Source organism: Mixophyes fleayi, chromosome 6, assembly GCF_038048845.1.
Source record: "Mixophyes fleayi isolate aMixFle1 chromosome 6, aMixFle1.hap1, whole genome shotgun sequence".
NCBI lineage: Eukaryota > Metazoa > Chordata > Amphibia > Anura > Limnodynastidae > Mixophyes > Mixophyes fleayi.
This window is the reverse complement of record NC_134407.1, coordinates 37,442,765-37,459,288: the sequence shown is the minus strand read 5'-3', so window position 1 is coordinate 37,459,288 and position 16,524 is coordinate 37,442,765. Positions and strand designations below refer to the sequence as shown.

Sequence of the window (16,524 nt, the reverse complement as noted above, 5' to 3'; positions counted from 1 at the left end):
CGTGTAATGTTTTGAGGAAATCTGTCTGCCTACCCTGCCGGCTCAGAGACTTGAGGACCAGTGCTGAGAAATGTTGGTCTACATCCGTATTGGTATCAGGGTCCTTGGTTCCAACAATGAAGAGGTCTGTACTATACCTGCTATGTGCATATACACTTACAACTTACTGCACAACTAAGCTAACAGCATTGTATCAGGTGAGTGCAAAACACTTCTCTGTTGTTTCCAACATCAAGGACTATTTAGTGAATATATTATCACAGTGCACTCAGTTATTTCCAATCACAAACCAGTGGCAGAAATATAGGAAGGACCAAATAAAAAGTACCAATTTTCTTTTTTATTTACAAATTCAACCTTGGCCTTTCCCTCCCCAGTTTACAAAAGTTACATTTAATTTGCATTGAAAAGAAACAAAATAGACTTTTTCTTTTAAAGAAAGATTCATTCCTTTCTGTTTATAGCATAAATATCATATAAATCTTTTTACAATAAGGTCTTCATAAGCTTAACTCTTTATGTTCTCATAGCATTCTGGGTGCTTTTTTTTTTTTTTTTTTTTTTAATGCCACGTCAACCACTAGGACAAAGTTCTTAACAATATTAAACCCAGCAACCCCTGGAATGTTCGGTGGCTTTTTCTGGACCAAAAAGGACATAATACATTGACTCTGGTTCACATAAAAATAATTAGTAAAACATTCTCCCAAAAGGGTAATTGGGCTGTCCCAAGGTCTTCAACTTTTAGCGCTACAAACAAAAAAAATCATTAACAGGAATTCAAAATCCCAAAGATCTTCGTGCGCCCATTCTCTGCTAGAAAGGAGAATGACCTAAAAGGAGAATGACTCCTCTCCAGCATAGAAGGGCTTTTCTGTTCTCTTTCTTTTTGTTGTTTTATTAGGTTTTTTTTGTTTTTTTTAAATCAATACAAAAAAATATTTCATTGTAAATATATAATATATATATTTATACATATTTTGAATATATTTACATTTATATCCAACAGCGACAATGCTGTATATGTGCTCTGGTGAAGGATGGAAGGGGCATGGGTGCTGGAATATATTTTCTCAAAAATATTACAAAATTAACAAGAAAGGCAAGAGAAGACGTGGCCTTGAGTCCATAGAAGACAATTATGTAGACACTGTGTAGTGGGGCTTTGCCGTGCCTGAAATGGCTCTCCATAGTCTCCTATCACTGCCCAGGGACATTGCTCCTGCCGTCTCTCCGCATGTGTTAGCCAGGTGAGGTCCATGCCCTTTCACCTGTCATCTGATGCCCACATATCTGGGAATTGCAAGAGAAAGTACAGTGGGGTCTGCCCTGTGTTCTCTTCCCACCTCGTGGGTCCTCTTCCCTGGAAATGTCCACGTTCCCCAGCGTTCTGCAGAATGTGTCCATGTTACTGGCAGTCTTCAGAGGTGGACTGCAGAACGCAAGGTACCTCATGTTTTTACGCTGCCGTTTACATGTTGGAATTTGGGGAGGCAGGGTTCGTGTGGCATAGGGTCGGGGGAAAACACAGAATCGTCACCGGATGACGAAGCGGAGCAGGAGGAGTCAGGGAAGCTTGGAGAATACTGCTCCAGAGGGGTGCTGAGGTCCAGGTATTCCTGTAAGGGAGGCAGGGACAATGAAACATTAATTCCCTAGACTTTAATTAGCAGTTTCTCACAGATATTAATGAATATAAAATGTACACGTTATCTAAGCATACTTAATGATGAACGGCTTATGTAGAATATTGAGCTATTCATGCTATTCTGATGTCCAGTGGCGAATGTATGTCTTCACTAACCTCATTGGTGGTCAGTGTGAGGATTCGGTCCAAGTCTTCCACCAGCTGTTTGAAGGTGGGCCTGTGAGGGGGAATGGCATGCCAGCAGTCTCTCATCATCATGTACCTGCCAAGGAAAAGAATGAACTGTTGTAAAAGAGAACACTCCATGAGGACCTATTATACTCTCTTAGATCAATAGTTATTTGCATGGTCCAAGGCTGGTAATATACGTCTCACAAACGGTCTTAACAAAAGTTCAGCACAATGATATATAGACAAGACAGAGATAACATGTAACTGGTTACAGGTTAACAACCATCGTTAATCAAGATGATTTAATAAACGTCAGACCGTTGGCAACAACAACAAAAAAAAAAAACCCAACATGAAAGGACTATTTTTCCCACATGGAAAAAAGTTTAAGTGACTACAAGATTAAATTCTTCATTGAACATGATACCACAGACCAAACTAATTAATTCCTATAAAGATTGGGAATATTATGAAAACACAAAAAGACACTGAAAACCGGACCCAATAAAATGCAACAAATGACAGCTGAAATTGAAACCACCTTTTCTCACAAAACCTATTATAAAGACAATCTGGGGCAGGTATTTCTGTGCATGTGGAGGGCAGGAAAACAGAATACTAATAACAAGAACACACCATGATAATTGTTTTACTGTAAGCCACTAAATATGTGAAAGTAATATATTGTATGGGCAGCACGGTGACCTAGTGGTTAGCACTTCTGCCTCACAGCACTGAGGTCATGAGTTTGATTCCCTACCATGGCCTTATCTGTGTGGAGCTTGTATGTTCTCCCCGTATTTGCGTGGGTTTCCTCCAGGTGCTCCGGTTTCCTCAGACAGTCCAAAAACATACTAGTAGGTTAATTGGCTGCTATTAAATTGCCCTTAGTCTCTCTTGGTGTGTGTGTGTGTGTGTGTGTGTGTGTGTGTGTGTGTGTGTGTGTGTGTGTGTGTGTGTTAGGGGATTTAGATTGTAAGCTCCAATGGGGCAGGGTGCTATATAAATAAATATATAGATGATGATGATGATGATGATATTGTGTGTATATACACACATACATTCATACATACACACAAATGTTTATGGGATGATTAGGGTGCCATTTCAATTAATACCTTAGGCATAAGAACTAATAACAATAATAACTCTGCTCAAGTTACTTTGCCTCTGTAATATATTTACGTTATCCAACGTTACACAGTATAGACAGTACTGGATCTGAAAGAACCAAAAGTTGAGTCCCCAGGGGTCGATAACACACATTATTTAGACACTAAGCTGGCTACACACAGACTGGTCCTGACAGGACCATCATTCAATCATCTGAATCGCCACTTAGTGTGGTCGGAATATGGCCAAAAACAAAAGCCAAGAGCAGTAATGTATCTGACTTACACCGCGCCCAACGATATTCCTATTGATTGTGATCGGTTCATTATTGGGGATCAGACACAACGGTCTCCGGTGTTACCATACTAGCTGGCATGGGTACTTGGGCTGCTTTAGCACGTCTTTAGAACGTTACCATTTCTTGCATTTACATCAGTCAGTGGGAGGCTTAGTGATCGCTAAAATATCCTCACATGCCACTAGGTATAAGACATGAGTAAATTCAAGAATGGTTTATCTGCTCCATTTCATGTAACTGAATGTTTAAAATAGGGAGAGATTGGAACTACAATTTGATATAAGGAAAATTTTGGGGCACTAGCTATGTGTTTGTTTTTTTATGGGGAGGGGTGCTTCTATTCTATAAGACAGAACATGAATAAAGAAGCATGCCTGGTGTCTTGTTGCAGAGGACTAAATACATCATATATAAATATAGTAGTACAAATGTTCACGGTTGTGAGGTGACTCTGAAGTATATTTATGTCATCCAACCCAACAGTCTGGATTGCATATAATTGAACAGCGTTACCAGAGCTCCCTCTTACATTACTTTATCATGAACCTTACACAGTGGTATGTTGTTCATTTGAGCATGGGCGGGCCCAACAAGACAGGTTATTATAATGGACGATTCATTATGTGTAATTACTTCAAGAAGGCGCTATTAATCAGACATTCGGCTGCTATGTACCGAGGAAGTTTATACGTTTTGTGTTTCTGGTTACTTTTATAGATGCATTATAAATAGATCATGAAATCTATGAGGAAATAAATCTCAGCAGTGATACACGAAGCCTCATGTTATACAGTAAACACTACAAATCACCAAAGGTTAGTAGACCATAAAGAGTAAAGAGACATCAAAAGGAGACGCAACGAAACAGGAACTTGGTGAGAAATGGCTTTTTGTGCTGTCATGGAAGAGTGAAAGAACAGCCAGGCATCTACCCGCCATAACACTGGTTCTTACAGTTCATTGGTGCAGTTGGCTGGCTTGTCCATCCTATGACCCTCTTTCAGCAGCTTGAAAAGTTCCTCAACGGGAATGCCAGGGTACGGGGAACCTCCCAGGGTGAAAATCTCCCACATTAACACCCCGAACGACCAGCTGTAGGGAGCAAGAAGAGAGAGGAAATTAAAAAAAACACAATCAGCAACACGTATTGTAGCGGAATTCACCGTTTTATAGAGTGTGTAAGTGGTTCTTAGTGGAAAACCTTCTGTTTCTGTGTAACGCAATCAGCTCCTGCAGCCAATCACTGACCTACCTAGGAAGCCCAGGAGTCAGACGCAGCATTAAGAGACATTTCAAGTATCTGCGTCTATAACAAAGCAGCAAGATGGACAAAAGTACATTAAATCACAACTTACACATCACTCTGATGAGTGTAAACTCGGTCAAAAAGTGCTTCTGGAGCCATCCACTTTACAGGGAGTCGGCCCTGGAGAAAGAAAAGATGAAGACACAGGTTATGTATAACCAGATGATGTGATGCCATACAAAACTAAAGCAGTTTTTGCCTTTCAGGGTATTGAATTATGCCAATAGCTAGTTGCAGAATATGAAAAAAATATATAGTTCAACAACAATGCGCTGAGACACAAAATGTAACAACCCATCTAAGGGTCTTTGGCTTGAAGTTTTCTATATTGTAAAACAATTGTCACAATTCTTTCTAAAAACCCAAAACACTTTCACCAGTAGAATATAGCCCCCGTTGGCTGCCGACTATAATAACGTGTGTATGTGACTAAGCTCCAATGGGGCAGGGATATAATTATAAATCATTATAGATAAATGATGAAGAGATTGTCATATTATATCTCCATGGTCAACTAATAAATATATTAACACAAACCAACATCACTGATTACTCAACCTATGTCTACCAATGAAGAGACACACAAAAGGACACAGGGGTCATTCACACAACCTTTAAAGAGACTTACATTTGTTGTTTTCTTGTAATAATCTATATTGTTGACATCTCGCGCCAGACCAAAGTCAGCAATCTTCATGACATTGCTCTCAGTGACCAGCACGTTACGGGCAGCCAGATCCCGGTGGATACACTGTGACAAAGAGAAATACAGGACTGAATGAGTGCATGGAAAACCATGTTAAGCTTCAGAGTTTGGGAAGGGAGGGGATGTGAACCTCCCAGAGTAGTATCTCATATGGCTCACTTCATACGGGTTAGCCGACTTGTTCTGTAGGTATTTACAAATGTTTAAACAGCTTTTCTAAAAGTGATTATCCAATCATGAGGCAGCAGCGGAATGCACGGCTGTGGCATTCCATTTAAAATGCAAGATTCTATTTCAGTTTTATACAAGTTCAACTGCAATTATACCCGGTCTTGTGGCATCCACCAGAGATCATTTTATGAGGGATTCCTTACCTATGCACAGGTGAATTGATCTATTAGATGACTCTAAAATGAACGCTCCTCAAAACACGACTTATTGTCAGTACTTAGTGACTGGAGTTGGGAAACACTAAACTAAATACATATTTTAAACTTTAATGTCGACAATACAGTCTCTTAAAAAAATGACATTATCACATTGGATCTGTTAATGTCTCCTACATGCAGCAGCTGGACATAAGTTATATTGATGTTTAGGTTGTAGAATGGAGACTTGTCCCTACAGTTTAACATTTCATGTTAATAATAAAATTCTGGTTGATCAGAAGGAGAGGGGAAAAAAAACAAAAAAAACAACCCAACAACAAAACAAATAAAAGCATAGCCCAATTTGCTTTAGGAGAGTTACAAAAATCACATTATCTCTATATTTATATCTCTTACCCAACAAGTTAGACGGCCCAACATGTCCTTTAGTGGCTGACATGTTATGTATTATCCTTAAAAATAAAAGAAACCTAAGTATATAGTTCGCTTCATGAAACAGATTACAATTATTATTATTAGGAGTAATAACCATCCTCTGCCAGTAATCCGCTATTACGGTCCTAAACAGCCGTGAAACAGAACGCCCAGTACAATGGACTCTTATTATACCTTCTGCGACGCCAAGTACTCCATGCCCCTGGCCAGCTGATAAGTACACGAGACCAAGTCCTTGAAAGTCATCTGCTCTCCGGGGACCCTATTAATATCATAGGAGTACTCCATCTCAATGGGGCGCCGGGCCCTCAGGTACTCGCGCAAGTTCCCCTTAGCAGCGTATTCTACAATAACATATAAAGTACCTGCAAGCAAACAACATTGCTGGGTGAGAATCGTTGACACACAGCGTTTCAGCAGTCATTTAAGCACAGTGCATGGAACCTAATGACTGACCTCGTTTATCAACAAGCTCTAATTACATGGTTATGATACACAGACAGTCGCTAAACTTGTTAATTAAAATGACACAGACAGTCGCTAAACTCACTAATTAAATTGCATCTTAATAACAGGACAGAGATAAAACCGAAAGGTTGCAGAAGTCACCATTAAACTCCTGAATGCTAGGTGTATTTAAAGTTTACACTGAGTGGCCATTACAGGGTGAATTCCTTCTCATTACAATGCTGCAGGGGATTTTACTCTCTCCTAGCTGGTGACCTGCAGATGTCCTTTAATTACTTGTGACATAATTAAAGACTTGCCGAGCATCATTTTGCTTTGTTTAAAAGGTACTTACCTCCTTGGGTGCATGCACCCAGCAAGTTAATTATGTTTTTATGCTTTCCGATCATTTTCATCATTTCCATCTCCGAGGCCAGATCTGACAGGTCTTTCTCAGTAGCATCATCTGTATGGGAATAACCCCAAGCATTAGTCAACGCAATCCACAACGTACACTTATTTCTACTCAATAACAAACAGCACCTAGTACAGCCTCACGCAATTGATCCTTAGTGTTAATGGTCTGAAAATGACCTCAATGCCGATAATGATCCTTTGGAAATCAGCGGAATATTTTGTGAGCTATGGTTGGAAGATGACTGCAGATGGCCCCTATCAGTGCATGCATGTGGTCATTCTCCCGACCACTCTAACTGGCCCCAGTGATGCCTAAAGTGATCCTGTTACTTGGCCCAAATGGTCAGATCTCACGTAATGTAGCCACTTATGTGCCTAGTCATATTATACATTAATACTGCCTACAAGCAGCAGGATCAGCAAATGGGATGCCAGTTTATGACATCCCTGAGCAGCAGAATTAACTTTTTCTTTCTGGTTTTTGAAACTTTCATTTTCATATTGTCTCCATTTAGAAGCCCCCTATAACGGTACATAACTTTTTTTTTTTTTTTATGAAATTTTTGTGTGCATCGATATGCAGGAACAAGATATCATTCATACCAAGGAATAGTTTGTATGAAATGTATATTCATGTGGACTAAAAACTTCTTGTCTAATAAACGAAGTGAAGAGAGAAGTATAATCCATGTGAAACAAACTTTGATGGCTGTAGGCAGAAGAGTCACCTTTCTCACTGCTTGACTTGAATACAAGTAACTATATATATATTTTCTCTCTCTCATCTATATAGGCGGAGGGATCACACATGTGGATGATGGCAGAATTCAGGTGCTAGATAGATCAGTAAATTACACCTATTGCCATAGTTGCTGTCTTTAGATCACAAAGGGGCAGCAAAACTGTCAGAGCTGCCAATTTATCTGCAGGGTCAGGAATGTGACCTAGTGAGTCCCACGGAGAGGGGAGAATACACCCACACCCTTCCCATCTTACCTTTCAACATCTTGACAGCGACTGTCACAGATTCCTTGGGACGGTCTTTGTCAATCCCAAGAGCCTCTGCCATAACCACCTGACCAAAGCAGCCCTCGCCAAGGGGTTTACCCAGCGTCAGCCTGCGGACATGAACAAAAGACGTTAACAAGCAATAAACTAACTGTAGGGTAAGAAAAGCTGCAGAGGTCAGATATGCCCTAACAAAACAATATGGGGGGGGGAATTCAATTGGCCGCGGCCTGCGCACTATTGCCGTTATTAGTGTAATAGTGGCCGTAAATACCGTTATTACGGTAGTTTTAACGCCAGCTTTTTACTCATAGCTCCCTGATCTGCGAGCAGAAAGCTGGGGTAATATTACCATAATAACGGTAATACGTTTAACGCGACGCGGTACTTTGGGGGGAATTGAATTCCCCCTACATGTATACAGTCTGTAAAATAGCAAATAGTGTAAGTGGACCAAGTGTTGTACAAGTCCTGACTGTAAACAAGACAGAGTGGCATCTTCAGTGCTAGTCTGAGTATGCTTAGTGCAAGCGTCTTCATAAAGGGTCCAGTTACATATTACCAGTTTCATACTAAGCGGAAACATTGCTAACAAATGTCAATTAGAAGGCTTTAGGCTGCAGTGACCGTCAGGTTTAATAAGCGCATCCTGTATTATGCTGTAGAATCTCTTGGAAACTCATTCATCACATTATTCCAGAATCTAATCAGTGGCACACGCAGGGGGGGTTTCTGAGTCTCTAGAAACCCCCCCTGCGCTAAGTGGCCACTGTCCTATACAGCAGCCGCGGCGATGTCAAAAAAGCGTCCGCGGCGGTGCTGTATTGTATACAGCACCGCCGTATTGTATACAGCACCGCCGCAGACGCTTCTTAGACAGCGCCGCGGCTGCTGTATAGAACAGCGCTGGCGAAACGGAGCTGCTGCGCATGCGCAGCAGCTCTCTCTCGGTTTGTTTGTTTTTTGGGGTCGGCGGGGGGAAACACCCCCCCCCCCCCCGACAATCCTCCGTGCGCCGCTGCTAATAATCACAATAAACTTTCAGTATTAGAGAACGCATCCATAGAGGACGGTGGCATGACGACGTACTTGTCTCTTGGGAACTCCCACTTTGGGTCATGAGGCAGCTCATACTCGGAGACATTCGGTAGCAGCACGGTGTCGGCACTGGACAGGAGCCGAGCAGTGATCCGCACCAGAGGAGTTGTGGAGTTCATGGAGGAGCTGGAATCAGCAGACACCTGTAAGAGCAAGAGGTGATGTGATATATGCCCGATGGCAGCAGCACAAAGAACGATACCAAAGCCAGCCCACCATGTGCCAACTAAATTGGTCTTTGTAAGAATAATAAAACCTGTCCTTGTCAAACTGATTTTTTATTTATGACTTCAATTATTATTTTATTCATATAGCACAATGTTGTACAGAGAATATGAAGTTCCTGCGCATTGGAGCCTCAAATCTAAATTACATACAACACACATACACACGGACTAGTATCAATATTTGTAAGATGCCAATTAACCTACCAGTACGTTGTTGGGATGTGTCGGAGCACCCGGAGGAAACTCACGCAAACACGTGGACAACATACAAACTCCACACAGATAGGGCGCTGGTCGGAATATAACTCATGACCCCAGCAATGCTGATCACTGCGTCACCGCGCTGCCCGTAATTAATAGCTAGAACAGATATTCTATTTAATTACATTTTTGTTAGAAACAGTAGACGCTACAGCTACTAGTGAGTATCTACACACTCGTAATCAGTAAATATGTTCAGGTTTCAGGCGGACTATCCACTGCGTCCTGTCGTCTCATTACTCCCTGCTTGGTTAAACCGGTGTGTGTTACATGTGGTATTTCCCTCCCATATCAGAATTACTTGTTACTGCTGCCCATTAAAAAGAAAGAAAAATAACAATGCATTGACGGAAAAATTAGTTCAGGTAGACACCCGAAACCAAACCAGAGTTATACAGTAATATTCCTCAAGCAACAGCGTAAGACCTCATTTACCATTATACTAGGAGGAAAACCTCATATCAATAGTATAGTCAAGTGCAATAAATCAGGACTTAAATTTAAAAGCATGTGATTGGCAGGTGGGCAAAGCCCACCATGGTATGAGAAAGGGTGAAGCGGGGGTTCTCCAGCTCCGCAATCCAGATGGCTCTTCCATACTTTGAAAACAATTTTCTCGGGACACTTGGCTGTTGGGGATGTAAGTCTGTACATGTTGTATGTGATCCATCATTTGCTGAAAGAGGATACTGCACCTACCCAGCATAACCTGACCACTGAGCATGAGAATAATACAATTACATTACTCTGTATAGGCATAGGACACCATGGGGCTGATTTATAGTTAGGTGAAAAGTGTGGTTGCAGTGTAAGGGGAGCAAATGCAAACCTTTCTTTGCATGCAGGGTAAATACTCCACAATTGTGTATGTTGCACACATACACTGGCCAGCTCTATTTTTTGCACTGTATTGTATATTTTGAGGCAGAGAGTGGAACGGGGAACGGGGGGTACGGGGGGGGGGGCATGATAGAAACGTTCAAATATATCAAGGGTTTTAACAAGGTACAGGAGGGAAACATTCTTCAAAGGAAGAGAAGTATTAGAACACGAGGACATGTACTGAAACTGGAGGGAAGTAGATTCAGAGGAAATTTGAGAAACAATTACTTCACAGAAAAGGTAGTGGATAAGTGGAATAGCCTTCTATCAGAGGTGGTAGAGGCTAATACAGTAGAACAATTTAAACATGCTTGGGATACACATAAGGGTATCCTTACAAAGATTAAAGAATCAAATAGGGTTTGCGGTTACCACAGGATAAAATTGGCAGACTAGATGGGCCAAGCGGTTCTTATCTGCCGTCAAATTCTATGTGCTAGGCCACGCCCCTCACAACTCTAACTCAGGCTGTACACTTTGCAGCACAAAATGGTTTTTCCGGGTGCAAATATTGCTCCCTGGTGCTGGATAAGCTCTTAAATCTAAATCAGACGGTATATGTGCCAAACACTTCCCAACCACAGGACATAATTTTAACATAATTATATTGAATTTTAAATACTCATTTTGAATTAATATTAACTTATATATAACATACAATAAAAGAACACAAACCAATAACACCTTCAATCAAACACCACAACAGTATGTTACTGAATATTGACTCGGAATTTTCTTCAAAAGCCAGAAAAGTGGGGACTGCTGGGAATTAGGTCTTCCAATTCTGTAGCAAAAGTAGTCACAGAAAGCCATAATATTTTCCTTGTTGAGCTCCTTCAAATGCGGTCATTAAAAAGAGAACTCCATCCAAAACGAAGCACGTAGCTTTGGAATGAGTTGAAATAAAACCCAAAACTTTACTTACATGGGAGAACTCCGCCTGCTCGATCAACCGGGTCAAACAGTCCCCAGCACTCTCCTCTTCCTGGCTCAGCCGGTTTGACATAAACTGAGTGGATGTCTATGCCTCTGCCAGATAAAACTCCTGTTCGTGAGGGGCATCTACATCCATTCGGCTTGTTTCAGACAGACAGAGTGGGAAGAGAGGAGTGTGGTGATGGACAATAAGAGCCACCGGGGATTCCAGCCAACATAAACAAAGAAAAGTTTGGGGTTTATCTTAATTCTATACTTAACCCAAAACCACATTTTTGCAAGAAGAGTTCTTCTTTAAGTAGTTACCTAAAGTAGAAGTAGCGCATTATTTAGGAGGTGCAAAAGGCAAGTATTCATTATTATGCCTACCCAATCTGTAATGGTAAAACAGAAACCACCGGAAATGTTTAAATGACAATTACACCTAATAACTGATTATTAACATCTGAAATATAAAAAAGGTAAAATACTATGTACAACACTTCCCCAGCTTCTCACACATTGCTAACAAGTAAAATCTGTGATGGACTTAAACATTCTCCTCCATTACAAACCAGAAAAGAAACCAAAAAACTCCCTCTCTTAAATCAGGGACTTAAAGCAAAATATCGAAATATCAAATCATTGCACCTTGGGAAACCTGCACTAACATTCCCATACTCCTGACAGGGGCGCACACAGGATATTTAAAGAGAGAGAGAGAGCTGCTTCCCATGCGTCCGCGGATGCGCAGCAGCTCCATTTCGGCGGCACTGTATTGTATAGCAGCCGCGGCGCTGTCAAAGGAGCGTCCGCGGCGGTGCTGTATACAGCCCTGCAGCGGAAACTTCTTTGACAGCGCCGCGGCTGCTGTACAGTGCCGCTATGTAGGGGCACTGTTTAGCCTTTGTTCGTCGCGGAGGGGTTTCTGGAGAACCAGAAACCCCCCCTGCGTGCGCCCCTGCCTGTGTGGAAAAGAGCAGTCTCTTAAATAGTAGTCTACTTGAAAGTCTTGCAGATTCACATTTCCACACACTGGCCCAGGGTACTGCTAGAAAGAAAAACAACTATTTCTAAAGTAGGAGTTTTAAAGATGGCAAATCCCACCAAAGAGATAGGACACTCAGCTAATTTTGAAACATGCATAACTGCATTATTTCATTTATACATGATTTGTAACACATTAATGTACAATAGCAGGATTGCTTTCTTCTTAAATCAAAACCTCAAGTCAAACGGTAACTACCCTGAAACTGACCCCTGCTGATGTCTCTCTAGGTTCTATGTTTTTAATGTATTTTAACCAGTAATTCGTGTTTTTTTAAACTGTAGCAGTATTGTAGCAGGAACCGGCGGTCTCCTTGGCTAGTCTTACAATACAGCACAGCTCTGAGATATCTGACTGAACATGGCGGCTGTTGTTCGACGCATAAAGTTTTCTTGAACTCTTTATCTACTTTCTGTTACCTGACGGTGCAGCGGAATTCGTTTGCTGAGCTTGTGGACTACAGGCGGTCCGATGAGGGTCTTCTTCTTCTTGGCTCCATTGCGCAGGTGGAACACAATGCAAACCACAAAGAAACAGAAGATAACAAAGGCTCCGCCAATGTATATACCGATTTCCGTGTAGTAAGGCAAAGAGTTTTCCTCAACGGGTGTCTCTGTACCTTTAAATGAGTGGAGAACGGAGTTAGGGATCATGTAGAAGTTGGGGCGTCAGTTGCAGCTTTCGGCTTATATACTTATACATACATAAAACTCAAAAACACACAGATGTACTCCACTCGCACACATGCACACAATGAGCATGCCTTAAAGTAATGTGTATCCCTTATACTGACTAATAGACTACATTTTGTTAGTGAAACCTGACTAATAAGACATCATATTATTTTATGTGTACACAACCGGGGCAGCTATGGGACATTTAACATTTTAAGCTTAAATATGAAATTGGGAAGAATAAAGTCAGTGCTGCGATTGCACAAAAATGTAATAGCACAACATTCGTTCAAAACAAACTTCTTATTTTGATGTAGCAAAAAGGGCAATAGGCTTAACGAAGAGTCAGAAGGAGGATGGCAACATTTCAGGGGAAGAAAAAGAACCCAAAACATTCTCAGGTAACCACAGAGAGGATTGGTTCAGAAACAAAAATCCTAAAAATGCCAAGAATGGCCTTTATGTGGCAGTAAAATGATTATCCATCGGTACATGCGATTCTGTGACAAAATGACCACTTTTATTATGTATGATATTCTTAAAATACAGCTTGCTACCACTCTCAGGTGTGTGTGTTTCTGTGGTCCTGTGATTTGTTGGATTAGAAGAGAATAACGATAGACGGTACAAATAAATCATCATGCACTCACCCTCGTTCCATGACTACATGCCCAACATGTCACCTCCCTGTGTAGACCCCCCCTTGCCCTCCCCAGTCTACAGATTTTATTTACCCCTTTTAAAACACCACATTATACAGAGAGATCAATCTGCTCCTTGGTTCTTGTACAAGATACGAAACCGGTCTGTGGCATTTTACATGCTTGGAAATGTGTAGTGGGCATAAGCCACTATAACACCAGTGCCCTGGTTAAATGAACAAACAGCCATTGTGACATTTTCCTTGTCATATCTATCACAGGCTTTCCACATATTCTTCCCTACACTTTGCAGCCCAGAACCACTGCACACACAGCAGAAACACCTGACCTCCCCATCCTGGAACCGAGACGTTGAGCTGTATGTGAGCACAGTGCAATCATGCATTGCCACTACTGGCAAGTGATAACGCATACCGACGGGCAACGCAGGGCGGGGACTCACAACCACACTGACCTGATTTGACACCAGCTTAAGATTTAGGTACAAGTAGTAAGCTTGCAAGAAAGTATCTGAATGTGTTCATGGATCTGCATAGGCAGAGTCTAAGTAATCAGATAACGTACAAATGAAAGACTTAATTGGAAAAGTAGAACCACATAGTTGTGATGCAAACAAGTCCAGTATACTTAGTATACTTAGGCCTCTAGTTGTTGTTTATTCAATAAATAAGTGCCTAACTGGGAGCTGTAGTTCAACCAATGGTTAAGAGTGTCACGTTTACATCTTAGTGTGTAGAGTAAAATTAGAATATGAATAAATTTATCTTTATAGATTGTTAAAAACATCCATTATCAAAAAGTGTTAATACACAAAGCGTCTCCCGTATATAAATTAGTATTATTTATATTAACACACACACACACATAACCCATGCTACATCCACATACATCAAGCAGACTTCTGAACTAGATGAACAGCAGATAACTAGTGTTATGAAGGGGTGACATTACCTTACCATTGCAAGTAGCTGTCTGTCCCGCAAAGCATTATAACAGCAGGAAAAGAAAAAAGAAAAATAAGATTGAAAAGTCTAGAGAGCCTGGACAGAGAGAAAGAGGACAGGAGAGACCTGTACACCAGAGATGTTTTTTCCAGTATGATTTAAACCCTTCGTTTTAGCAGCAGAAAAGGGGTTAAAACAAAATGGAGATAAAACATCTTCCCCTGATTGCATAAAGAACTCATGCTACGCAATCAGGAAACTGGGAGATTGAATGCAGAGGTAAACCCCGTTACACAGCTCCAACGAAGAAATAAAAATGTTCTCCTACTGAATTTTATATTTAGCAAGCTCACTGTTTTTTCCCCATGAAGCAAATTAAATATAAAAGCCAAAATATATATGTGGCTAAGTTTCTCTTGCAATCGATGGGTGTCTATATTGTTTCCAACAGTGTAGAAACTAAGTACAGGAGCAGAGTATTCATGGCTTACCACCGCAATAGAAGAGGTAAAGACAGAAACCCAAAGACAGAAGAACAATACCTGGCAGAACCGTCAACCAGGCAGAATGTTGAGAAATACCAATGGAATTTCCAGCTATACAAGTATATTCCCCAGCATCCTCAAAAGAAACATTCCTGACATACAAGACTTCTATCTCTTCATCCGTAATGTTAACACCGGCAGCCTGGAAGAGAAGGATGGCAATAAAGAAAAGAAAAGGAACACCCGATGAGAAGGAGACACGAGTGGAGTGGGCTCAGGAGAGGTCTCAAGCCTTGGCCAGGCACGTGAACCTCTTGGGGATCTCCCTTGCTTTCCACAGAGACCTTCTCCAAAAGACCCAACACACCAAAGAGTCACCAAGAAAAACCATTATGAAAACATAATGTGCAGATTAATGCACATGACCCTTCACCAGGAATAGCCACCGTTTACGCATGCAATCACATGACATGGAAAAACGAGACCCACACGTAAGGATTTCATCTCTGGGTACAAATTCAAAAAAAGAAGGAGATTTCTTACTTCACTCTTATCCAATAGGATAATCTCTTCTTATCTAGATTATACCAATGCGCTGAGCAGGTATAAGCCAGAAACATACTCTAATTCCTTCATTCCTTGAACATTCTGGTTAAATGGGATGTTTTGGTAAGGAGAACCCACATAGTGAAGGCAGACATTCTGTAGGCAGGGATGTGAATGCAGCCTATCAATTCAGATGCATGAGGTAGTTTCTCTCTAGTGAATTGATTTCTGCATTCTTACGAACACTGGCTCAGCCCACATAATGCCTGCCTCAAACGTTTGTGGGCAATAGGGAACGTATTCGAGAGAAAAAGGAAACCAAGGCGGTTGAGGCAGGGAGGGCTTTGAAATAGGGCTTACAGGAAGGTTTGAAAAAAAGAGTGTAAAATAATAAAGGAAATGAGTTTAGGAGAAAAAAGAGAAAATAGAAGAAGGGGGAGGGGGAGGGGGACGTCAGTTAGTGAAATCCTGTAACACTGTGGGTATTTTTCCATGGCCGCCGTAAAGTGCGGCAAAACCCCCATCTCCAGATTGTTTGTCAAACGCCACCATCGCCAGAAGCACAAAGAGCACAACTGCAGCCTGTGTGCGGCGGTAGGAGACGTTACCTGCTTCTTGATTCACCACCGTGAGCCAGGCTGACTTGTTGGCCTCTCCAATATAATTGGAGACCGTACAAATATATTCGCCCGCGTCTGCTTCTGTCACATTGTGCAGATTCAGCACCTCAGCACTGGAACTGTTTATTCCCGAGTGCTAAAAACAGGCAGGCGACACAGGAAGAAAAACATAGAGCTGTCACTGCTGTCTAAGGGGTGTGGTACAGCAGTCACTACCTCTTATG

General features: G+C 41.4%; 1 protein-coding gene across 9 annotated transcripts in view; it reads right to left on the bottom strand.

The window, feature by feature from the left end:
* Positions 1-320: 320 nt before the first annotated feature.
* Positions 321-16,524, bottom strand: part of FGFR2 (fibroblast growth factor receptor 2) — a 69,426-nt gene continuing 53,222 nt past the window's right edge. For 3 of the 9 annotated variants that reach the window (XM_075216305.1, XM_075216307.1, XM_075216313.1), the window contains 11 exons: positions 16,289-16,436; positions 12,783-12,988; positions 9,028-9,179; positions 7,927-8,048; positions 6,869-6,979; positions 6,241-6,431; positions 5,165-5,287; positions 4,586-4,656; positions 4,185-4,322; positions 1,805-1,910; positions 321-1,619 (listed from right to left, as the gene is read on the bottom strand). In XM_075216305.1, the coding sequence (XP_075072406.1) occupies positions 1,452-1,619; positions 1,805-1,910; positions 4,185-4,322; positions 4,586-4,656; positions 5,165-5,287; positions 6,241-6,431; positions 6,869-6,979; positions 7,927-8,048; positions 9,028-9,179; positions 12,783-12,988; positions 16,289-16,436 (1,536 nt within the window). In that variant the 3' untranslated portion in view covers positions 321-1,451. Of the gene's footprint in view, positions 1,620-1,804; positions 1,911-4,184; positions 4,323-4,585; positions 4,657-5,164; positions 5,288-6,240; positions 6,432-6,868; positions 6,980-7,926; positions 8,049-9,027; positions 9,180-12,782; positions 12,989-15,191; positions 15,337-16,288; positions 16,437-16,524 lie in introns of all 9 variants that reach the window. The other 6 variants (XM_075216306.1, XM_075216308.1, XM_075216314.1 and 3 more) reach the window with 3 other exon arrangements.